The 26,147-nt window shown below is 39.7% G+C and overlaps 1 protein-coding gene across 5 annotated transcripts in view; it reads right to left on the bottom strand.

Moving 5' to 3' along the window:
* Positions 1–2,040: 2,040 nt before the first annotated feature.
* HMG20A (high mobility group 20A) overlaps positions 2,041–26,147 on the bottom strand; it is a 77,892-nt gene continuing 53,785 nt past the window's right edge. For 4 of the 5 annotated variants that reach the window (XM_060174724.1, XM_060174725.1, XM_016189428.2 and 1 more), the window contains 7 exons: positions 24,483–24,695; positions 19,186–19,318; positions 18,197–18,228; positions 10,427–10,502; positions 9,513–9,728; positions 8,416–8,558; positions 4,083–4,565 (listed from right to left, as the gene is read on the bottom strand). In XM_060174724.1, coding sequence (XP_060030707.1) covers positions 8,422–8,558; positions 9,513–9,728; positions 10,427–10,502; positions 18,197–18,228; positions 19,186–19,318; positions 24,483–24,695 — 807 coding nt within the window. In that variant the 3' untranslated portion in view covers positions 4,083–4,565; positions 8,416–8,421. Of the gene's footprint in view, positions 2,604–4,082; positions 4,566–8,415; positions 8,559–9,512; positions 9,729–10,426; positions 10,503–18,196; positions 18,229–19,185; positions 19,319–24,482; positions 24,696–26,147 lie in introns of those variants that run through there. The other variant, XM_060174723.1, reaches the window with a different exon arrangement.

Raw genomic sequence — 26,147 nt, 5'->3', positions numbered from 1 at the left:
GGCTATTTTGGACCCCCAGATGACATTGAGAAAAGAAGCATGTTATGAAAGCAGCAAAACAAAGGACTCTGGGGAACTAGGGGGAGGGGAGGGGTGAAGAGAACCTCAGGGTCTTGCTGTATGATGTAAACGGACCTAAGTTGTGGGTGAGAGTGAGAGAGATAAGAAACTGTACTCATGGGAGTCGGGCTGTAGCGCAGCGGGTTAAGCGCAGGTGGCACAAAGCGCAAGGACCGGTGTAAGGATCCCGGTTCGAGCCCCCGGGAGTCACTTCACAAGTGACTATCTTTCTCTCCCCCTCTCTGTCTTCCCCTTCTCTCTCCATTTCTCTCTGTCCTATCCAACAACGATGACATCAATAATAACTACAACAATAAAACAAGGGCAACAAAAGGGAGTAAATATATATATATATATATATATATATATATATATATATATAAAAGAAACTACACTCATGTGTCAACAACTGCACTGTAAAACATTAACCCATTAACTACCCAAGGAAAAAAAATGGTATTCATACAGTAGAGAAAGTGTATTGTGTATGGACAGGAACTTCTTTTTTCTTTTCTATTTTCCCTTTTGTTGCCCTTGTTTGTTTTTATCATTATTATTGATGTCGTTGTTGTTAGATAGGACAGAGAGAAATAGAGAGAGGATGGAAAGACAGAGAGGGGGTGAGAAAGACACCTGCAGACCTGCTTCACTGCCTGTGAAGCGATTCCCCTGAAGGTGGGGAGCCGGGGGCTCGAACCGGGACTCTTAGACCTGGCCTGCTGTGCTGCCGCCTGACTCCCTAGACAGGAACTTCTATACTAGTCTTGGAATGCCAATCTGTAGAATGCTGTTTTTATTTTTATTTATTTTATTTATTTATTCCCTTTTGTTGCCCTTATTGTTTTATTGTTGTTGTCGTTGTTGGATAGGACAGAGAGAAATGGAGAGAGGAGGGGAAGACAGAGAGGAGGAGAGAAAGATAGACACCTGCAGACCTGCTTTACCGCCTGTGAAGTGATTCCCCTGCAGGTGGGGAGCCAGGGTTCGAACCGGGATCCTTATGCCGGTCCTTGTGCTTTGCGCCACCTGCACTTAACCCGCTGCACTACAGCCCGACTCCCAGAATGCTGTTTTTATTTTTTATGAGACACATTTCTTGTTGAAGCTGTTGCAGATTTGGGCTTACTGGTCAAAAATAGTCAAGCTTGATCCTGTGTCACTGCAATACTTCTTGGCACTCATTAGCACAGTCTTCAGATCTTCTGAAGCAGGGTCAGTTCTGTAACTTAACCCTATCTAACAGTGTGAGAGAGCTGAGGCACGTGTGACATCAAAAGAGGAATTGGGAGTTGGAACAAAGATAGTTTTGCCCAATACCACGCCAGGGCTCTTTGGAGAACAGTAAATCGGGGAAGCCAGGTTACTCAGCCCTTAGTATTTTTAAAGCATGCTAGAAACAGGTGATGGATTTTTCCTTTTAAATGATTTTGATTGGTTAAGTAATGTTTATTATTATTATTATTCTTTGCAAAGCAAGCATCTGGGCTGGTGAGATAGCTTACTTGGGAGAGTGAGCTACTTTGCCATGTGTGCATCCCAGGGTTGAGCTCAGTCCCCACTGTGTTGAAGGTGGTTTTGGTACTGTGGTCTCTTCTGTTTCTATTAAGAAGAAAAGAAAATCAAGTATTTAAGGAAAAGTTAGCTCTTTAGTTAAAAATAAGACTGAAAGCTGTCTTCAGTCCTGCCAGGGGATTGAAGTCATTGATTGCCTTTAAAAATATCAGGTTTCTTTCGAGTTGACTCCAGAATACTGCTCTTACATCAAAATGAATTACAACTCTTTGTATTGTTACAACATATATTGAGAGAGCCAAATTCTCAAGCAGGCTAAGACACAATTTGAATAAGCAATTAGTAAAATGAATGTGTTGCTGTTTTAAAGGCATAACAGACTTGATGATTAATGTAGAGTTGACAAAGTCTTCTACGATGAAAAGGCAGAGGTAGGATTTTTTTCATTACAATGCAGGTACAATTGAATCAGGTGGATTCAACATAGAAAAGTTTTAATGAGGCAAATGTCAAGCAAGCATATCAACTTCTCATAAAACAAAGAAAATCTAAAAGTTTAGTTACAAAAACACTTGTACAGAAAACTTGGCATTTCAACAATTCCAAACACATGTACACATTTTTTTTTCTTTTAAAATTTAATTTTGTCAAGAATAAAACAGTTTGCCTCACTTTCCTCAGCTTCTCCTTGTCTCTTTAATAAAAAGGAAAGAAGTCTATAACACTGAGTATGTAGCAACTTACTTCCGGAGAAGAACATGGAAATGCAGTAATATCTACAAGTCTTTCTGGAGACACGAATTAAGGGTTGAATTAGCCTGCAGCTTCATTCATCAGCTCCTGGCTGGGCGCCGTGGAGAGAGGAGGAGACACAGTCTTCCGTAAACAACCTGACGGTTTTGTTGCAGCTGAGTCTCAGCCACTAGTGAGTCAGGTGTGCAGCTACTAGGAGACCCAGCGTGTCAGAAGCAGGCTGCTTAATTCTGAGAAAGTCATTTCAGGCGGCAGGCTCTCTGGAGGTCTCATGAATTCTGGAAAATGCAAATATTTCAAGTCAATGTCAGGTGTTCTACTGAGAGGCAGGGGGATGATGAACCATGGACCAAGGTTCAGCTTTTCCTGGTCAACAGCACTGCTATCGAAGCTGCAAGAACCATCACAAAGGAGAGACAGACACTTTCTAGGAGGGAAAGAAGGAGGGAGGGATGGAGGGAGGGGAGAGGAAGCATCTGGTGGAATCTGGTGGAAGGCAGTTACGGACTTCCAGAACTGGCATCAAAGTCCTGCCAGAGACAGAGAGTTCTAGCTTGGATTTTAGCAGGCGAGGAGGAGTCTCTGTGAGAAATGTCAGAGATTGGGGTGGGGGTGGGGGGAGAACGATGACAAGGAAACAGGTAAACAGAAAAGCAGCTGAGCTGGCTAGGTTTATGGCAATGGCAAACGATGGGTTCTAAAAACTTGCTAAGTGGTGTTATGGGGCGCTTCAGTGTAAGGAGATTGGATGCATGTGCACACAGGACCTTTAAACAAGGTTGCTGCATTATTTCGTTTGGGCTGAGAAAGAAATCAGGTAGGGAGCTGCTGAGGAGCTAGGATGGTGCAGCAACACTGCGAGGTTTCTGGCTCGCACTCTGGCTCTGGAGCATATTGCGAAGGGGCACACCACCACCTGCTTTGGTGGCACAGTGCCAAGACAATGGGCTCAGCATGCCCTGCTCTGGTTCCAGAGATGTCAGCTGAAACCGGCAGCCTGTGCTCTAGAGCATCATAACCAAACCAGACCAGCCCGCGAAGTGAGAATCACCTTTCTCAACATCTTGACATTTGATGTGGAGAAAGAAATCACTTTCTGGGGAGGGAGAAGGAAGCAGAGCCTGTCCTCTAGGTGTGGACTCTGCATCAAGCTACAGGAGGAAGACAAAGGGCTGGAGAATTCCTCCGTGTCCTTTCTGTCACCACAAGAGATGACAGGAATGACCTTCTCACTTATCTGTATCCAAGAGTCAATAGACCTACAAAGAGGTTCCTTCAGTTTTCACTTAGGATAAACTTTGTTTTTTCCACCCTCAGCACCAAATGAGAAACTACTTTTTTTTTTTTTTAAACCAATGACCTTTTCCTCAGCAAAAGGCTCCACAAGACATTGCCAACAGATGGGAGCACAAGAGCCTTGCTGGGGCTGGGACTCTGTGTGCGGAGGAGCAGTGCTTAGCAAACAGCAGGCAGTACCGGAGAGGGAGGAGAGAGCATTCTGCTCCAGGGCCACAATCACAAAGCCTCCATGAGGGCTGGCACCCACGGAGCACTGTGTGCAGCGGGAAACACAGCCTCCCTCCACAGGACACTGTCAACAAGAAGCTCCTTTCTTTGAAGTCACAGCAGGGCAATGATGGGAGAAGACTGGGCCTTTCCAATGAGAGAAATTCTCCTTCAGAACCCTGCAGAGCCACACTGCCCAGAGGTCGGAGAATGGAGATGTATAACTTGGTGTGTGTGTGTGTGTGTGTGTGTGTGTGTGTGTGTGTGGTGGGGGAGGGTGGGTGGTGGGAAATCAAAACTAGCCCCCTTTCCTCCAGAGGCATTAAAGAACAGTGACAACTAGGTAAGAAAACTGGAATTTCACTGAGGAAAGGATCCAATCTGGATCAGAGCAAGAAGGCTTCTTCTCTGCTGCAGAAGAGACGCCTGGTGAGCAGAATGTCTGTGAGTCCATGTCCACAGAAATGGAGGTGGCAGGAGCCTGGAGACCTGGGACAGTGGCTGTGCACTTCCAAAGCTTCACATGGGTGACTCCCGGGGGGAATTCATGTGCATGTTCCTTTTGCTGCTCCTTCATATGGCTTCCTGGGGTGAAGGCAGTTAGCTCAGAATTTAGCTCTTTCACAGAGTCATCTGTACTCCCCTTCTACCTCCACTCAGTTCAAATTTTCCAAGGATGGCTTCTCATTCCTTACAAGCACAACCACGTTTGGAATATCTTGGAGCTCTAAGACCTGGAGAATCAGGGGTGGGGGGTGGATTGGGAGACATTGAAAAGGTAAGTCCCGATCAGGAAGACTAAACCATTCCTGGTTCTGGCTTCAGAGGGATTAAGATGTTGAACGGGGCATGTGTAAACTAAAGAGCTGTAATGCTGCACGCAGGCGACCTCACTGAGATGTTTGAGATAACATTGCAATGAGGAACATGGCCCTGCTCCAGCTCAGTGACAATGCAAGGGTAGGAAAACAGTCAGCTGAGCACAGAACAGCAACCAGTAGGGCCAAGTCTGATGATGGGAAACAAATGCTCTATTTTAGTCCAGAGAATGTGTGGTTAGTCAAAACCAATTTTCTTCAAATAGAAGCCTAGGGATCTCTGCATGTGTAGGAATGCATTATGTGCATATGAACAATACACTTTCTCACACTGGAAGAAGTACAGTTAAAGAAGAAAGATTTCCCCCTTCACCCCACCCCATCTGCAAACAGCCAAATATTTATCATTTGGCTTAACTGACATCAAGCAACACAGGATTCTGAGGGTTTTTATGTAAAGTGTGTCCCCCCCTTAAACATTAAATGTCCCCACAGTGTCCTCCTGACTCCACTTTACTCCAGACACTAGAGATGGCTAGGCTAATCCTTCCATGGCATGTCTAATATACATATGTGTGTATCTTTATCTACACATGATGTATTTTATTTCACAAGGGAGAGAAATGAGTGCACCATTTCGGCTCATACAGTGCCAGGGATGAAATCTGGGGCTCTCAGGCATGCAAATTCTATACTCTAAGCCATCTCCCTGTCACCATACTATGATAATCCATTCAACTAGTTATAGTGCACTGACCAAAATTTGTTTATGGGTAGAGAGGGAAACAGAGAAGGGGGATATAGTGAGGAAAACAGAGAGAGAGAGAGAACTGCAGCACTGCTTCTCCATTTATGAAGCTTTCCCCTGCCCCTCTCCACCACAGGATTAACCCTGTGGGTCAGTGTCCACATTACAAATCCACTGCTCCTGGCGGCCCCACCTTTTTTATTCTTTCCATTTTATTTGATAGGACAAAGAGAAATTGAGAGGGGGTGGGGAGTTAGATAAGGAGAAAGACAGACACCTGCAGATCTGCTTCACCACTTGTGAAGCGTCCCTGTTGCAAGTGGGGAGTGGAGGCTCAAAAACAGGTCCTTGCACATAGTACCATGTGTGCTTAACCTGGTGCATCACTGCCCGGCCCCTTAAGGCTGTGGTTTCTAAAGGTCCCCACCAGTATTACTCTGCTCTTCTGAAACTTGTAACCATTAGCTTCCTTTCACTCAGTGGTTTCTGACAGCAGATGAAACTTTTGCCAAGCTCGCATCAGAGTAATTAGTTGAACCACAAATGCTGGGGACATCGGGCCTAGCTGTCTGTCCATATTTGTATAATGAGGCCTAGCTCATATTAATCACAGTCTTTATAGTGGGGAAACTTTCCGTTACCTTTGCATGGCTAGATTGTAGGAATCTGCTGTATTAAGTGGCTCACATTTTCAAGTACTTTTTATTTTTTCAAGAGCAAGATATCTGTATGTTAAGACCAAGGATAATGGCAACATTCTAAGTTTTGAAAGACACATCAGCAAGGAGATACTACGGACTTTATTCTTATGGTGGGTAAGGATTTAGGAGAGTCTAACTGGCAAAATGCACAAAACAGAAAACCATTTTCTGGCTTAAAACCTGCAATAACTGCCCTATTCCTACATGAGGAAACACTATGCTATCACTTACTCTGTGCGTTCACAATCTTCTACATTGTTTACCCCAGCTCTCCTTTCAATCTTACAAGAGTGCTAATTGAAAACACTGTGTGAAAATGAGAAGGATGATGAGCTCCTGAAAATCCCAGGCCTAGATTTACAAGCTGTTCCCTTCATAAACAGCAGCAGTAATGCCACTTCTTTATTCTGCAGGGAGTCCAGCCATCTCTAGAAGCACAGTCCGTTCCATCTGGCTACTCACTAGGACGGTAATCCCTCTCCCGACTGAGCACGGCTGAGGCTAAAGTATATCAAATTGCCTTGTACAGTTGCCATCCAAGGGCGTGACCAAGAAGGATAAAGACTACTGGTTTTGTGTCTACTGGCAGATGCTACCTCATTAGAAGAAGAATCTGACTTTTATTTAATTTTACACAGGTTACTCTAGGCCCCAAACTATGCCAGAATATGTAATAGGAGTGTGTTCATGTACCTGCAGGACAAAGAAAGGAAGATCCAAATCCATGGCTGTACTCTTGAGGAGCCTATTCTGCTCTCTGCTCTTGGCTTTGTATCCACGTGGCCACCTCATTGTGTGTGGTCCACCTTAAAGTTTCTACACAGTTCAGGTATTTGCTGGCATGGAATAGTCATCAAAAGACCAAAGTGCTGTTAATTCTGTGGGATGGCATGCTAATGGCCACTTTTTCGCTAGGAATTTCAGTGAACAAATAGAGATTACACACCAGAGTTGATATGGGAAAATCTCTTCTGAAGATGCATTTATTTTTCCCTCCTCTAAAAGGATGTAACCAAAAAAGTATATATTTTAATATTTAAAGTAAAAACTATTTATTGGATAGACAGAGAAAATGAGAGGGATAGAGAAGAGAGTGAGGGAGAGAGATAGAGAGACAAAAGAGATACTGGGGTCGGGTGGTGGCGCACCTGGTTGAGCACACATTACAGTGCTCAAGGACCCAGGTTTGAGCCCCCAGTCCCCACCTGAAGAGGGAAAGCTTCACGAGTGGTGAAGCATGGCTACAGGTGTCTCTCTATCTCTTTCTCTCTCTACCTCCCTATTCCTTTCAATTTCTGGCTGTTTCTATCCAATAAAAATAAAGATGATAATAAAAAAGATACCTGCATCACTGCTTCACCACTTCTGAAGCTTCCTCTCTGCTTGAACCCCAGTCCCTGGGAAAGGTAATATGCACTCAACTGGATACACCACTGTCCAGTTCCAAGTATATATTTTTAAAGCTTATTTTCTCTTTTTATTTTTGTTAACTAAAGAGCTTATTACTTAATCTAATCTGGGTTATTTACTATGTCAGTATAAGACTAGCTGACATTAACATCTAACATACCACAGTCACTCTGACACTGAGTAGTGTACTAAAACTCCTTACTTATATAGGCTTACATGTAGTCATGGTCATGGTCTCACTCACTACAGAAAACTATAACTAATTTACACGTCATATTTTCCAGGGGAAAGGAAGACTAACATTTATTTTATTCTCAGTTCTGTTTCAGGGGTGATTTTCTCTAAGTTTCTCATCACTCTTTAAAATGCTCAAGGAGTGGCCCAGGAAGTGGTACAGTGGGTAAAGCATTGGACTTTCAAGCATGGGGTACTGAATTTGATCCCTGGTATCATGTGTCAGAGTGGTACTCTGGTTTTCTTGTTAATAAAAAATAAATCTTAGAAAAGAAAACCTTTGGAAAATTAACACCTGATGATACCCTCAAAAGGTGAGAAAGGCAGAACACAAGTCCAAGCACAAAAACCAACACAGACTCTTTCCATCAAATCATGCTGAGGTGTACCTGCATTATAAACCCACTGCTCCTGGTGGCCATCTCCCCGCTCCCCTTTTTTTTCTTTATTTGATAGGACAGAGAGAAATTGAGAAGTGAGGAAAAGATAGAGAGGAGAGAGAAAGAGACACCTGCAGTACTTGCTTCACCATCCGTGAAGCTTCCTCACATGCAGGTGAGGAGTGGGGGCTCAAACTCAGGTTCTTATGTGTGCATTTAACCAGGTGTGCCACCACCTGACCCCCAACCTCTTATTTTGATGGCATGGAAGCATCATATCATTGAGTTCTCACCATTCACTAACGATCAAGCCTGTTCACAACTTCTCGAACTGTAGCTATGAAGTTTTCATTGTCTTGGGGGTTAGCTAAAATAATACTGTGCAGTCTGTTCATATATGAGTCAATGGTGTCCACTGTGGGTGTCTCTCCGCTTCCTGAGTGAGATAAGAAGACAGTGTAAGATAACCCTGCCCCATTCAGGCTTAGTCCTACCCATAAGTGAATTCACAGCAAGAGAAATCATGACTCTAATTGGCCTGCTCCACAGACAAGATTTATTTATTTATTTATTTTTTTTTTGTTATTGCCCTTTTATTGTTGTTGTAGTTATTACTATTGTTATTGATGTTGCCGTTGTTGCTGGATAGGACAGAGAGAAATGGAAAGAGGAGGGGAAGACAGAGAGGGGGAGAGAAAGACACCTGCAGACCTGCTTCACCGCCTGTGAAGTGACTTCCCTGCAGGTGGGGAGTCTGGGGCTAGAACCGGGGTCCTCCCGCTGGTCCTTGCGCTTTGTGCCATGTGCGCTTAACCGGCTGCTCTACGCCCGACTCCCCACAGACAAGATTTTAATTTCAGAGGAGATACTTTCAGAACACAAAGAAATAAAATTAGACCATATCCTCTAAAACAGATGGGCTACATAACCGCTAGATAATGCGTATGAGTAGCCACGTATTATAAGGTTAGAGATTAATCTGGCTTTATGTTTGTGACTGTCTTCCACATAAAAGAGCAGATACGAAATACCAGTGTTTGTTTTCCCCTTCCTTCCCATTAAAAACAAAATCACAAAGCAAGCAAACATGTAAGGAACGTGTTCTACTGAACATTAGGCAGTTTTCCTTGCTCTGAAAATCCAATTAGCGTAATAGAAAGGAAACTAATTATATTAAAATATAATTGCAGAAAAATTTAATGACTGGAGAGTCTGAATTTTTCGATGATTTTTGGCCAATACTCAGATTTTTGGCCAATACTCACAAAACGCTTTGAGGAAAAGTGTGCTTTCTGTGCTGGTTTTCTGCCTGGGAGGTGATGTCCCTACGCCGATAGCAGTTTAAATAGCACCTCCCCGCCCCACAGTGCTTAGGTAGGAACTGCGTTACCCGGTAGGGGCATGCTGGCAAAGCTGCTGGTCAACACCTGCCGCAGGGTCTCCAGGTGCTGCTGCAAGACTGTGTTGCGGCTCCGCTCTTGGATCACGTCCACCTCCAGCTTCTCCACCGCGGTGCGCATGCTCTCCACATGCTTTTGCAGGGCTGCGTTCCTCTCCTCAAACTCCATGTTGGATTTGCGAAGCTGGCGGAGCTCTGCCTCCCGAGCTGAGGAACATACCCCCGCACCACAGACAACACATGTAGCACCCGGAGTTTCTGAGGAGTCCCCAGTGGCTCTTACAGAAGTTAAGCAGAGCTGTCTCTAATTAGCCACCCCACCTCAGCTCCCGATTCTCATTATGGTCTCACAGAGAGCAATTTCAGCAATAAAATGCCTGGTTCCCTAGAGCTACTTTAATTCTTAAAGCTAGTTATATTCTATACTTAAGACTGCAAGGAACGTTTGCAATTCCAGTCTTTTGTTTGTTGGTTTTGCTTTTCAAGCCAGTGTGGTGAGAATTATGTGGCACCTCATAGGGGGGCTCTGGGACACTGGACAAACACAGGTGTGGGTTTTCGCCTTTACTGCTGTGGATCAGCTCTGCTCTTATTTTGTATTTTCGATTCATATATCAGTTTACATTGTACAAAGGGATCTAGGAAGTAACTGAGTTAATCATATATTTATTTATTTACTTACTTATTTCCTTCCAGAGACTAAAGTGGTTTTGACAAGACTAGCTTAGTTTTCCTTTATCAGTCTTAGAGCAGTTTCTGTTAAGAGTGAAATAAAGTTTTCTTCTTCCAGACCAGTTCTAGGATCTGGAATATCATTACTGTTGCTTTTGATCAGTGAATTTCTCCCGACAACTATATCATCTGTCACAGACTTGAGAAACACAAAACAATACTTTGATAATTACCTTTGCTGTGGTTCAGGAATTCCTCTGTAAATATAGGAATGTCAAAAACAGACCGCTCTTTTACCTCTGCTTCTTTCTATGAATCAAGAGTATAAAACCAGTTAAATCTTAAACAGAAGCTGAACTAAATAGTAGTGCCAGAAAGCACAATGATCATGTCTCCCTTCAAGAAATAATAGGGTACGGGGCTGGGTGGTGGCGCACCTGGTAGAGCGCGCCTATTACAACGTGCAAGGACCTGGGTTCCAGCCCCCAGCCCCCACCTGCAGTGGGAAAGCTTTGCAAGTGGTGAAGCAGTGCTGCAGGTGTCTGTCTGTCTCTCTATCACCCCCTTCCCTCTTGATTTCTGGCTGTCTCTATCCAATAAATAAAAAGATAAAAAAAAATTTAATTAAAAAAAAGAAATAATAGGGTGAGCAGGAGTAAGACCCATTGAGGGTGTTAGGGAAATATATTCACCATTTCAATGGACTCTAACTGTCATAGGGTTCAAGCATGCTAAGTATTCACTTCTCTGATGTGTACAGTTACTGCACAAAGAGAAATTTAGAAACAAACCCATATAAATTCCCCTAATGGAAAATATGGAAGCCATTTTCTAGCTCTGTGCTTTGAACAGTCAACAGTATACAGTTATAAAAGTAGTTGAAAGAGGAATTAAGATATTTCTAGCTTTTTTTTATGTTGCTTTTGTTGGTTGTACACACAAAATGCTTTTGCAATAGGATTTTCCAATCTAAAATTGCAGAATGGTTAGTCAGATTATTAAGTAGGGGCTGGGTGGTGGTGCACTTAGCTGAGTGTACATGCTCTTATGCACAAGGACCCAGGTTTAAGCCCCCAGTTCCCACTTGCAGTGGGGAGACTTCATGAGTAGTGAAGCAGTGCTGCATGTCTCTGTCTCTCTCTCTCTCCATTTCCCTTTCCCCTCTCAATGTCTCTGTCCTATTAAGTGAATAAATAAATTAAAAACAATCTAAAATAAAAGTCTCCCAGCCACAAACAGTAATAATGCTCTGCTTCTACTTCTTTTATTTAATTGGGGGTCTTTTCTGATAAAGATTTATTTATTTACTAAAGACAGCGTGAGAAAGACAAGAAGAGAGGAAAGAGACAGAGAGGGAAGAGAGTATCACTCTGGTACATGCAATGTTGGGGGTCAAACTCAGGACTTCAGGCTTGACAGTCCAGCACTTTAGCTATTGTTTCACCTACAGGGCTATTCAACTGAGGCTCTTTTAGACTTTTGTTGGATACAGGAAAAAAAGCAAAGAAACAAAAGCAAGAAGTCAGAAATAACTAGGTTCTAAGAAACAGAAAACCAAGGATTACGAACAATAGAAAAAAAACCAAACAGCCAAAACCTAAAACTGATCCATCAATAAGCCATTAAAAATAAATCTCACCAAACTAGTACAAAATGCATTCTACAATGATCTTATGAATAAATACAGTATTTCAAGATGCTTTGGCTGCAATTTCTAAGATGAATTTGAAGTCAAAAGCATTATGAATATAAATTATAAGTGTCTTGGCATAGTGTTTAAAATTGTGCATAGTACAAGATGGTAAAGAGAACAGTGGGAGATGAGCACAGAAGAAATTGCTAGCAAAATGTGAAGATTAAAAAAACCTTTATAATATAAAGAACATCAAAAAAACTAGAAACCACATCTATAAAAACACATCTAAAGCTAGAGATAGAATATATCTTTCTATTCTTAGTACCATAAGCATTTTATCTTAGAAGACAAAATATGATCTGGTGCACAGTAGAATAGCTATGCAGTTAGCAACCTATAAGGGGATTCTGACAGCCAAGCTCCTGTTTTCACACTGGTATAAGTTGTGTATAGTGAAGGCTGTGTGAATTGCCTGCCAATGGCAGTTGATCAAGAGATAGCTAAGATGGATGTCTGAAAAAACTGCACTTTACCTGAGGATACCTTCAGAGCACTTCATTTAAACTATATATATATATTTCTCTGAATATATACATATGTCCCTAAATGATATATATCCATTAAAGAAAGGCAACGTTTTCCAGATAAATATTTTATTTATTATAATTATTTATTTTTATTGGGGGATTAACATTTTATTTATTAACAAGATAGAGGCACAGGTGAGAGAGAGAGAGAACCAGAGCATCACTCCAACATATAGGATGCCGGGGTTCAAACTCAGAATCTCATGCTTCCAAGTTCAGCGTCCTGCTTACTGTGCCGCACCTCCTGCCTTCCCGCCCTCTACAATTGAAAATTAAGATTAAACAATGAGGGCTGGCAAGATAGCTCACTTGGACAGTGTACTTGCTTTACCATGGTTTGAGACTGAGCTCACTTCACTGAGAGAAGCGTTGGGCTATGCCATCTTTCTCTCTGTCTCACAATCTGTCTTTCTAGCTGAAAAAGTTGGCCTGGAGCAGTGAAGCCCCAGCAACCACCAGACTGGTGGGGGGGAAGATAGATAGATAGATAGATAGATAGATAGATAGATAGATAGATAGATAGATAGATAGATAGGGAGAGATTATTCTTTCATAAAAGCTTTACTTCCAATATGCAGAGCTCTACCTTGAGTCGGTTCCTAGTGGACTGCAAAGGAATCTAACGTATGAGCAACAGAGGCTGTTTCCAGAAGGGAGCTCAGCTTCGACATATTTCACAGGGGCTTTCTCTCAACTCTGCTGATTTGCCATATGCTTTAGCTCTGTCACTGACTTTGTACAGGAAACAGAAAACCTGGGACATACAACTCCAACATGTTCCAGGCATAGCAGATATAACATAAATCCCCAAACGACTTTGGATAAAGACTCATAATAAATAAAGCTATCTGTCTACCTTGATCAGTCTCCTACTTAAGCATATCAGCTACCTCGTCATAGGTCTAAATATGTCTACTAACTGGGTAAGCAGTGATGCTAGGCTCTGATTACCATGCTACCAAGAACTTTTCTCCAAGACCTTGCTTCTCTGTAGACAACTAATTATGTCCTGTTACTTGCCATAGCTGGCCAAACCAGGCTAACTACGTAAGGGCAGAGAACAGCACCAAGGAGGTATGTTTAACGCACTGCCCCTTGGTACAGATTCAGAGTGCAAAATAAGAAACATCAAAGCAATTAAACGAAACTGTTCAGACTCCAAAAGGCAACAGAGAAATTCTACTTAACGGAAGAGTGGTAATAAAAACCATCAGCACTCTTCCATTACTGAGTACATTACTTGGCATGAAGAGGATCCTCCTGGGGGCTCAGATATACTTAAGCTGCTCTAAGGATCACTCATGGGATTAAAATTGCAAGGATTTCATTACCCCTTCATTGAAAGGGTCTAATTTGTTCAGGCTGAGTGTCATTTTGTCATTTCTCATAAATTAAAGAAGAAACAAAATTATTGTTTCTATCTTAGTCCTCAAGAAAGTGTAGGTACTTTCTTGAGAGTAACACTAGCTGACTCCTGGGTCTAGAGGACTGGCTTTTGATTTAAGTGAAGCAGGAATACTCTTTACTTTCGGGTTTCACTCTATGCGTTGAGTGGAGGATAAGAGAACAGAAGCTCTTTTGAACTGAACCTGCTTTGCTGTGATCCAGGCTCAGGGCCAGAACTTCATAGAGTGTGATATGCTCCTCTCAAGTACCCTTTACTTTGGGGAATGTTCTTAATATTGTGTGCCAGGCTGGCGGGCCCTGCTGCTATGTAGAATGGCTTGAATGGCTTTCAGGTCAGCATTACTTTAGCTCTAATATGCTCTCTCCAGTACCTGCCTTGGTATAATGTCTGAGGAGTCTATTCCATTTAGGAATACAATAGGCCTCTTTACTATTCACAGTCCAAATCATATCTGTCTTCACTGGCAACAAATTCTGCTGATACCTCAGGAAACCAGGTCCATTTCAACTTTCAACACTGTGTAGTTTATTCCATATTAGCAATGGAGTATGCTGCCAAGAATGCTAGATTGGGATAAAGAAGCCTGATTGTTAGGCATACTTCTGCATTTAACAAATTCACTAAGTGACTCCCTGTCTTAGACAAGTCATTCTCCTCACCATAAAATGAGGGGGTTAGCTGAGAGGATTTCTGAGGTCTTAGTATTTTTGAGGCAAGTTCTACTTAATGAGAGGCTATTCTGATACATTTGTCATTTTACTCTTAATGGGATGACTGAAGGGAATAAACATTTATTTAGAATATATATATTTAGGCACTTTCACAAACGGACTCATAACTCTTGTTTAAACTATTTTACCTCCCTTGAGGTGTCCCAAGAAAACCTGGGTCAGCTTTGATGTCTCATTTGGTTCGTCCTTTCTGTGGCTTCCTTTTACCCATACTGCTTTCTTTTGATTCTTTTTAAACAAATTTTTAAAATATTTATTTATTTATTCCCTTTTGTTGCCCTTGTTGTTTTATTGTTGTAGTTATTATTGTTGTTATTGATGTCATTGTTGTTGGATAGGACAGAGAGAAATGGAGAGAGGAGGAGAAGATTGCGAGGGAGAGAAAGAGACACCTGCAGACCTGCTTCACCACTTGTGAAGCGACTTCCCAGTAGTTGGGGAGCCGGGGGTTCAAACCAGGATCCTTACGCAGGTCCTTGCGCTTTGCACCACGTGTGCTTAACCTGCTGCGCTACCGCTGACTCCCTCCTTACTACTTTCTTACTTGTCTAAACTCCTGTTACATTATGGAATTATGTGAGGAAGTCACCATGCAACCACGTTTAAACTGTTAAGTCAGTTCCTTCTGATGCTTACTTTTGAATTTGCTGAATTCAGCACAGAAATTATTCAATGAAAAAGAAAAACTGATAAAGTGAGTGACATTTATTGGACTAAGAACCTTAACCTAAGAAAGCTTTACCTTGATATGGGCACATCCACTAGCAGATTTTGAGAAACTACCAAACACATTTGAGAAATGTACACATTTCTCACAATTCCTGCATATTTGTGAAATCATTGCTGGTTTTCTTCACTAACCCCTCCTTTTTGTTTTTGGTTTGACTTAATGTGTTTCTAGTTCTGAAATCAGAGATGCATTCCTTTTAATTAATCATAGATATTCATATCATACTAAATAATGTATTTTAATAAAAAGCTTAATTTTTCAAATCAGCAGCAGCTTTGATGAATAAATGTACTAAATTATTTCTGACTGCAGCTCTCAACTTTACAGAAGACAAGAATGTTATATATGCTTTGGCCAACAAAATCTAGAGATAAAATGAGTCAGTCATTGACTAGAAAATGTGAGATCTAATTAGATCACTGTCTAACTTCTCTTTGTTACCATTAAGGGTAGAGAAGCTACAAAGGATGCTTAAAAATGAAGAATAAAAAGAAGTATGCGAATTTCACAACGTTTGTGGGTGGACTCACAATTAAGGAAGAAATTCATGATTTCACAAGACCCAGCAATATGGAACATTTGCAATAATGTTGAATTGATTTAAAATATAAAACATACGTACTGTTTCTTAAAAAAAGAAATTATTACATTTCATCCTAAGTTGATTGCGGAGATATCATATATAACTGTACTTATATATCAAAAATATATACTTATAGAAAGAATAAAATGCTAATATGCTCTATGCTTTTCACTTCATAATTCATGGATGGTAAAAAGTTTTGTGGTCCAGGAGGTGGTGCAGTGATAAAGCTTTGGACTCTCAAGCATGAGGTCCTGAGTTTGATCCCCAGCAGCATATGTGCCAGAGTGATGTCTGGTTCTTTCTCTCTCCTCCTATCTTTCTCATAAATAAATAAAATATTTAATAAAAAAAGTTTTATTAGGCTTGTGAATCTAAATCTTCTCTCTATGCTTTAAAGATCACTACTACCAACTTAGAGATAAGAACTATAGCCCTCAGATAAATACATTATTCTTTTAAAGGACTGATTTCCTGACTTAGGAAAAATAAAAAACATGCCAAAAAAAAAGAAAAATATTATTATTTTTTTAAAGTATTATTACTGACAGGGCTGGAGCCTTGCATATGTAAGATTCCACCACTCTGCCACTTTTATTCAGATAGAGAGAGACAAGGAGAAGGGACAACATAGCAGTGAGATTTCCAAAAGTGTTGGCAGACTTTCTGTGTGGTGTCAGAGCTCAACCCAGAGCTGCACACATCACAAGGTCTGGGCCCTACCTGGCGAACTATCTCTCTAGCCTCTGAAAATTCTTTTTGCAAATGTTTCCCCTGTGATTTCAATGATAAGGTTTTGTATACAAGTAATTCAGTATCTCTGGAAGGCTTCTACCATCATGCAAGGGAACCGTGAGCAGTAGGATAGGGTTGGGCACAGGAAGGGAAGCATCCTGTACTCCTGCACAGAAACGATGGTTTAAGAGTGCAAAGAGCAGAAGCACATGAATAATATTTTGATACTAGGCCAGACCAATTAAGCACTTAAGAACAAAAAGGGAGGGAGGGGTACATGTGGACTAAAGGAATTGGAAGAAGCAAGGAAAGACTGAAGGAAAAATGCAACATGAAGCAGGATTAGAAGGATGGCTAGAATTTTGAAAGGCAGAATGGGCAGAAAGGGAGGTGAAAAAAAAATGACTGAAGGACAGAAATTATTCTCATAAAAAGAAGAATGTGGGGCCAGCCACACTGGAGGAAGCCTCAGTGCTGTGGTATTTTGCCCCCTTTCTCTATATCTGGGAAAAAAAAAAGTTGGCCTAGAGCATTGAAGGCCTGGCGACAACAGCAACAATAACAACAAAGGAGGAATATGAAAGCAAGCCAAGAAGCAAAGAAGGATGAGAAACCTGGAGGGCAGTGAGCAGTAAAGGGTGCTAATACATAAGCTATGTGGAAAATAAGGGAGTCAAAGCCCTTGGAAAAAGAATTTAGGACTTAATTACAGAAGAGATCCTGATTGCTAAATTTGGATGTGACTTATAAGCACTGAATATTTAAAAGCATGAAATAAATTAACACAAATTAGAATTTCCTATAACTATGTATTAACTACTGGCTACATATGTATATTTACAGCTCTTTATACAGTACTGTACTCTTGAAATTTATATATAAAAATATATGCAGCTCTCTGTGCAGCACAGCCAATGCACCTGCTGATGGGGAGGAACCAAGTATGTGTCAACCACGAACCAAGTGCTCCTCGCACTCACGAGTGCGCTGCTGACGTATTGGAGTAGCTCATTTTAATCAAAGGTTGGATTCCCAAAATAACTTTTGACAGTCAAAGTAAGGTGACACAGTTGATGATAAAGTAGTCAAGATGTGGTTTTCATCTGGGTTGTTTCTATACCTTTCTCCGAATTCTAGTCATCTTTTGTATATAAAAGCAATAGAATTCTTGGACCACAAGGAAATGCTGGAATTAGGGCTGTAATTGGCATAAGTGTTTGGGATTTGTAAAGAATTCTTGAGCAGGGGTTGGGTGGTGGCTCATCTGGTTTAGTGTACACGTTACAATGCACAAGGACCTGGGTTAAAGCCCCAGGCCTTCACTTGTAGGGGGAAAGCTTCATGAGTGGTGAAGCAGTGCTGCAGGTGTCTCTCTGTCTCTCTCTCTCTGTACCCCTCTTCCCCCTCAACTTCTCTCTGTCCTATCAAATAAATAATAAATGGATTAAAAAAATCTCTGGGCTAAAGTAACTCAGTCAGAGTAAATTACGAATAGGAAACACTCCATCATTCATTAAAAAAAATTAATACAATAGCATTTCAAAAACACCATCTTGATAAATACACATGATATGTACGTAGAAAGCTTATTACCTCATGCTCATGAGCGGCCTGTCTGGCTGCATCTGAAAGTAAGAAAGAATAAGAGAACATTAAATTGAAAAACGAACAATAGCAAAACTCAAAGAAATTATAAAAATTTACTGGTCCCCAATGGCACTTACACCATATGATACTGTCTCTCAGGCTCTACTGTCAGCCATAATCAAATGTTAAAGAAAATGTCATACTTATAGATGTCACAATCAGACAAGAGAAACAGCAGGCACAATTTTTACCTTTGACGGCAGGTAGGGGAGGGTGGATAGGAAACATTCAACAAAAGCTGTTTGGGTTTATCAGGTCAGATATCTTGAGTGTGGAGAAATGCAATGGCTAAGAAAAGATGGACTAGGTGACAGAATATTTTTTGTAGTGTCCCTCAAATGGGGGAAACTTGAAGCTATACTTTTTTAATTTATTTATGAGAAAGATAGGAGGACAGAGAAAGAACCAGACATCACTCTGGCATATGTGCTGCCGGGGATTGAACTCAGGACCTCATGCTTGAGAGTCCAAAGCTGTCTGTGCCACTTCCCGGACCACACATGGTGCATTCTTAATGCCTTGGTAAGAACCTGTTATGTAGTAGGAGGTGCTCACTATGTATATATTTTTTTAATTAATGCACATGTAAATGAATGAATAAATGATTTTTCATGGCACATGAGTTAAGAGTTAAAGCAAGGTAGTTATGTAGTATAATAGACAGTTTTGTTTAGGGATGACAATCTGGACTTAGAAAGCAGAGATGACTAAAAAAGAGCACAAGCCAAATTATTGATACTGATTACGGAAAGTCAATGGAAATTTCTGAATGAGAGCAATGTGATTTTAGTGATGAGATTCTACGATCATGCTTGTAAATGAATGGAAGATAACAGATGATAGAAATTCATCTTTTATTATTTATTATTCTAAGAGGAGGCTTTGTGATACCCCATACACAACAAACTGCAAACACAATTGAGTGGTTCTGATACCTTGTCTATGAGATTTGCCTTTCTGACGGTCCTGGGTTTTCCTGTTAAAGACCTTGTAGGCCTCTGTCTTCTGATACTGCTCCAGTTCTTTCATGTAACGCTCCTTGTCTCTGTCTGCTTCATCAAGGTAGCGCTAAGGAAAGAAATGTGGAATTATTTTCAAGAAACAGATCTTCTTTCAGTAAAATTATCAGTTACCTATTTAAAGAAAACAGGACAATTAGAAGATGAAAAGAAAAGCACAAAGGGAATAGTCTTTGTGAGAGAATAAAGAACCATGTAATAGAAGTAGAATAAAACACAGTCTCCCAATTATAAAATAGGTGATTCTGACTTTTTAGACTACTATCTTTCCGGACTTAATGAAGACAAGTTCTAATGAGACTATTCTCATAAAAATTTCATAAAGGCGATGATTATAGTTATTTCTCTAGTCCTATACACAGAACTCCACATGTCCACTAGTGTCCTCAAGAGGATCAAACACCACACAGGCGCACTTAAGTCTTCCTAAGGGAGAGAATGGAGCATTATTTGGCTTCTCCAGCCTCAACCCATTTTGAAGGAATGATCTAATATATCAATTGGCCTTTTAAGAGTCAGGAGAGTGGAGAGCTAAAGCCAGGAGACACAAAGAACATAAAAAAGAATGACCTCATCCTATGTCCTAAAACAGACCACTTTGAGAGAATCTATGCCTACATACTTCATGTTATTAATTATTTAAGCAAAGCCCATTGATCTACCAGGAAAATTCATTCATCAATTAGGTTTAAGAAAAAAAGTATAAAAATACTGCTTACAATAAACACAAGCCAGAGTCAGAAATAATGTTAAGATCTTGTTCTGTAACAGTCAGATGTAAGGAACAGTCAATGGTTATGTGTATGCTGATGTTAAATATCATACCCAAACACTTAATACAGTAGTAAATTATAAACCATTAGAAAACAAAAGGAATTCAGATGCTCTTACCAATGATAATAGAAAAAAATACATGTAAATGAAGGAAGAGAAAGAGTGTCAAAGGCTGACTAGTGAGTGTGGATAAAGAATTATAACTGGACAAAAATCATCATTCTAAACTATCATGGTTAAGGCTAGGTCAGGAAAAAGTCATCAAGAAATGGTAAACCTGTGGAGAAACAGATATGGAAAACACTACTTGCATTTTCAGAAAATGTCTCCCACATAACAAAAATGGACACTTGGACAAATGAAACAAGATAAAGATCCTAAAAATGAACCCATAAATTTACAGGTACCTAATATATGACAGAGGAGCTAATACTGTTCAGCAGGGGGGTGGGGGGGGGACGAAGACCTCTTCAACAAATGGTGCTGGGAAAACTGGACAGTCACATGCAGAAAATGAAACTAGACCATCACCACTTAACATCATGCACCAAAACTGAAATGAACTGAAGACCCAGATATTAGACCTGAAACTATAAAGCATATAGAAGCAAATATTGGTGGAATACTTCAGGACCTTAACATCAAAGATGTATTTAGAGATGCAACCAACCACATGGGCAAGTGAAACCAAAGCAAGATTACATAAACGGGACTATATCAAATTAAAAAGCTTCTATACATCAAAAGAAAACTACATAAGGAAGGGGCCAGGTGGTGGGGCACCCAACTGAGCACACATTACAATGTGCAAGGGCCTAGGTTCAAGCCCTTACGGGCAGTGTAAGTTGCAGGTGTCTTTATTTATCTTCCCCTTTCCTCTCAACTTCTCTATCTCTCTCAAATAAATAAATAAATAAATAAATAAATTATACTTATGGATAAACAAGCAACCCAGTTATATCTGCACACCACACATCTGACAAAAGACTGATATAGATAGCTCAACAATGAATAATATCCAAATAACCCAATAAAAAGGTGTGCAAAAGGTAAGAATAGACAATTTTGTAAAGGAGAGATACAGTGGTCCACAGACATATGAGAAAATGCTCCATTTCACTTTATCATAAGAGAAATACAGATTAAAACTACACTAAGATTCCACTTTATACCAGTGGGATTGACCTACACCAACAAAACAGAATTCAGAAAGTGTTGGCAAGTGAGTGGATTAAGAGTAACACTGCTACACTGTTGGGATGCAGACTGGTACAACCATTACAAAGAGTACTTAAATAAAAAATGAAACTATCTTATGATTCAACAATACCACTCTTAGGTATTTATCCCAAAGACATGAAAAACATTAATTCACAGGTACGTATGTACCCCCTGTTCGCAGTTGCATCATTCACAACAGCCTAAGAGTGAAAGCAGCTTAAATGCATACTGGCAGATGACTAGATAGAGAACTGGAAGCAATTATGCTTAGCACAATAAGTATACAGGTGAAAGACAACTACTAGGTTGTTTCACTCACATGTCACGACTAGAGAACTGAAACACATGGATTTGTGTGGAGAAAAAGAAGCAAATAATCTCTAAGACTTTGTGAGAACTACGGTGGTCATTGTAGGGGGGTAGGGCACAGAACTTTGGTGGTGTGAAACTATACTCTGTAACCCTACAATCTCTTTTAAAAAATTTTTATATTTATTTATTTTCCCTTTTTGTTGCCCTTTTTTTAAATTGCTGCTGTAGTTATCGTTGTTGTTATTGATGTTATCATTGTGAGATAGGACAGAGAGAAATCGAGAGAGGAGGGAGAAGACGGGGAGAGAAAGACAGACACCTGCAGACCTGCTTCACTGCTTGTGAAGTGACTTCCCTGCAGGTGGGGAGTCAGGGGCTTGAACCTGGATCCTTAAGCTGGTCCTTGCGCTTCGCAACACCTGTACTTAACCTGCTGTGCTACCGCCCGACTCCCGTAACCCTACAATCTTGTAAACCACTATTAATCACAAATTAAATATCTTGAGAAACAATTGGCAATGTAGTCAGAGGTGGGTTAAGAGGTTAAGAGTTGGTAGACTATTTAATGTGAGGGGAGATGCCATTTTGGTGGCAGGTCAGGTGAGCTGGTACATACTTTGGGGGAAGTGGGAAATTTACCCAAGACATCTGTTTTGTAAAACATTTCATAATTGAAATAAAGTAAAAAATAAAAAATACACATGCCATTCAAACCCAATATTAAAGCTCAATGAGATAAAATAAATAATGGAAAAACATTACTACTCTGCAATTAAAAAAGTTAACATTGTGTCCTTTGGGACAAAAATGGCTGGAGTTGGAGGTGACTGTTTAGTGAAGTAAGGAAGTAAAAGACAACTACTGGATGGTTCATTTATATGTAGAATATAGAGAATTTAAACACATGAACTTGTAAAGAAAAAAAAAAGCCAATTTGTATCTAAGGTCTTGAGAGAACTTTGGTGGCTATCCTTAGAGGGGTGGGGGTACAGAACTTAGAACCAAAGTAGTGTGGAACTTATACCCCTGTCATCTTATAATAATGTAAATTACTATCAAATCACTAAAAAAAAGAAAATAAAAAGAAATAAAAGTGTCTCCCCACAGGTTACTTTATTAATTAAAAGGGCAAATAAAAAATGTTACCTGGTGAGCATAGTTAACATTACCCAGCAAGGGACAAAAGGACATGGTGTGCATGTGACACTATGAGGACACACCACCCATGCGATACTCTGACTAAGAATGTATAACCTAGGTCTAATCCCTTCAATCTAATCACAGGGAACATCAGACAAACTCAGAATGAGGAATGTTAAAAGTAAACAAAAGGGGTTGGGAGGGGGAGAGAAGGGTTATGTTCGTAAAAAATAGCCATGTGACAGAAGACAAAGAGACTGGAAATATCCCAAATTAAAGAAAGCCAAAGAACTACACATGAAACCTGACTCCAGACTGGAATCTGATCAGGAGGAGAAAAATACAAGAGAAATGATCAACTGACAAAACTGGAATATGGATGGTAGGCTAAAATACTGTGGTACCATAAAAACATAATGGTAGGTAACTCAGGTAATGCACTCTTACATTGGTGGGGAAAACACATGCCATATGCAATTTACACTTAAATTGTGTGACAGTGAGCATTACAAAAAGTGAGCAGTTTCATAAGAGTATGAACACATATGCAAAGAGAGAAAAGGTTTAAAAGGTGTGGACAGTAAGTGAATCTGGGAAAAGGGTACTTGAGCATTCTTTATAGCGTTGTTTGCTAGTTTTTGTACATCTGAAATATGTACAAAATAGGAAGCTATAAAATAAGCACAAAATCCCTTGACCTACTTAACAGTGGGTAACCCAGATATAACTACTGTTACTTTTGTTTTTTTTCTTTATATACTTTTGAAAAAATTATAAAAAATGAATATGTGTTAAATTTGAAATAAAAGAGTCATCTACTAAGTATAGTTCAGATTCCTTTATACATTAAAGTTAATGCCATGAATAACATATTCACTGCTTTCCATATAACAGTGCTTCAAGTTAAAACTTAATCTGATTTCTGAAATTTTTTAAATTCAACTAATCCTCAAGAGTATTTTCCCATTTGTTTTTGTCTGTTTGGAGTCCTTAAAAAAATAAAACTCATAAAAGATTATAGACATAAAAGTGATGCAGACAGCTCTCTAATGCTGAGAATATTGCGAACTTTTAACCCAGAGCCACCCCCACAAGCATTACCATCACTCTGCTTTTGAGGCAGTTTATGTTTGTTTCAATCAGTCTGTGGCTCTCTTGTCCTTAATTCCTCTCAAATCTCCCTAACAAATGGATTGGTTGCAGTTTAGGAACAGGGTTAATTTCTGTCTCAGAGAAGAAAGAATTCATGTGGTTCTTGCTTTATATTCCATACTACTATGGAATATAAAGTTGGCCAGACCTTTACTAAGAAAAAATTAGAAAGCAGTAAAATGATTTCCTTAAAATAAATTTTATGTGAACAGCAGAATTTTATCAAATTACCATTTAAAATTTAATCTGTGACTTTTTATTTCATTTGGTGGAATAAGTTATGTTGATAGATCTAACTTCTTAATATTGAACTACTGTGGTTCAGTCCCCAGCAGTACCATAAGCTAGAGCTGAGCGGTCTCTCTCTCAAAAAAAAAAAAGTCTGTTGGAAACAGTGAAACTGTACAGGTGCAGAGTCCCAGTGATAACTCTGGTGGCAATAAAAGAAAAACAAACAACACCACCACTGTTTTAGAGAAAAGATTTATGAAGGGCCTTATTCTCCTGATTCTTAGACACCAAGACCTTCGGAGTATCCTCTTTGCTTTTCTAACATATGCTCTTTATGAGATGCAATTAAAACCAAGCAAAGAGTCAGGAATAAGAACATTTACCTGTTTTTCCTCAGGAGGTAATTTACTCCATTCATTGCCTAACATCCTTGTGATTTCTGGAAACGGAACTTCTGGTCTTTTTGCTCGAAGTTGTTCACGGCGTTCATTCATAAACCGAACATAACCTGTAAGGGGGGACTTGGGTGCATTGCTGTCTCGAAGAGGTTTCTTCCTCTTTCTTCCTTTGGACCAACCTCCACGTTTACTTCTTTGCTAAAAAACATGACAAAATTAAAAAAAAAAAAAAAAAACCTATATAGCAAATTACAGTAACAGAAATTCCTCCAAATAACAGTTAACAACAAGAAATACCAACAAAGAAAACAGGATACAAAAGTTGCAGTTCCCTATCACTAAGAGCTTGGCTATTCAGAGTTGTCCAAGTCTGTCACAGGTACAAATGATACAGTACAATTTTCAGGTGGTTCCCTTCAGACTCTTTTTATGTACCAGACTACAAATGGCTATAGCGAGGGGCTATTTCAGTGCTTTCCCAACAGAGGAGAATAAGGGGTATAAAGATCACACAAGCACTGGTCTCACACATCACAAATTCTGGCTCCTGATAAGAGAACACTCCATAAGCATATACACAGCTCTGTGCCAGAGAAGTAAACACTGTCACAACAGATCACAACAAGATATTGTCACATGCACTGAGCAAACAAAGAGGCAACTAGTAGCACAGGGATTCAGAATCATTTACAAAGAGTGTTTCTTTTTGATCCCATTCAAATGCAAGTTATTTCCCATAGCAGACAGCATATATGTTTTTAAATTAATATCTAAGTTTAGAGAAAATTCAGTTGAGTTTAAATATCTAAAATAAAGACCAGTTGATAATATGTCAGAGTGGCCTGCTGATTTATTCCTTAAAATTGTTTATTTCAGTGGCCTGAGAAGTGGCACAGTAGATAAAGTATCAGACTTCCAGGTATGAGGTCCTGCGTTTGATTCCAAGCACTGCATATGCCAGAGTGATGCTCTGGTTCCCCAACCCCCATCCTATATCTTTTAAAAAAAAGATTGCATATCTTATAAAACAGAGTCCTTATATGTGATAAGTTAAATTAAAAGATAAAATCATCTGTAAAATTTTTTAAAAAAATTAACTGAGGTGTCAATTATTTTTCTTTTTTATGTCCTTTTAAATGAGATGCAAAGCACATCACATTTTTTGCCTCATAACTTTATAATTACATACAGTGTATCACCTAATAATACTTTATTAGAACAAATAAGAATTCTTTTATTGAATTTATTAGCATGAAAAATAATTCATATTGCAGGGGAGAAAAAGGTAAGCAAAATGAGATAGAAATGTCTGAATTATGGTACAGCACTTCTCCAAATATATATATAAAGTAATAACTTACCATTGGGCAAATGGTATATTTGGAATTAGTTCTTTTTTTTGTTTTGTAAATCTAGTAGTATTAAAACTACTAGGATTTTAAGAATTCTAAGAAACTTTAAGCATTCATCATAATCTTAAAAGAATACCAATTTAGAAAAAAAAAAAGATGAGCTCTTTTAAAATAAGAAAAATGACCACTGTCCAAAGTCAAGGGCTAAAATAAAACATGTCTTAAAGATAGATAATCAGGGGCTGGGTGGTAGTGCAGTGGGTTAAGCTCACATAGTACAAAGCAAAAGGACCGGCCT

This window comes from Erinaceus europaeus, chromosome 16, assembly GCF_950295315.1.
Source record: "Erinaceus europaeus chromosome 16, mEriEur2.1, whole genome shotgun sequence".
Taxonomy (NCBI): Eukaryota; Metazoa; Chordata; class Mammalia; order Eulipotyphla; family Erinaceidae; genus Erinaceus; species Erinaceus europaeus.
This window is presented reverse-complemented; position numbering and strand designations above follow the sequence as displayed.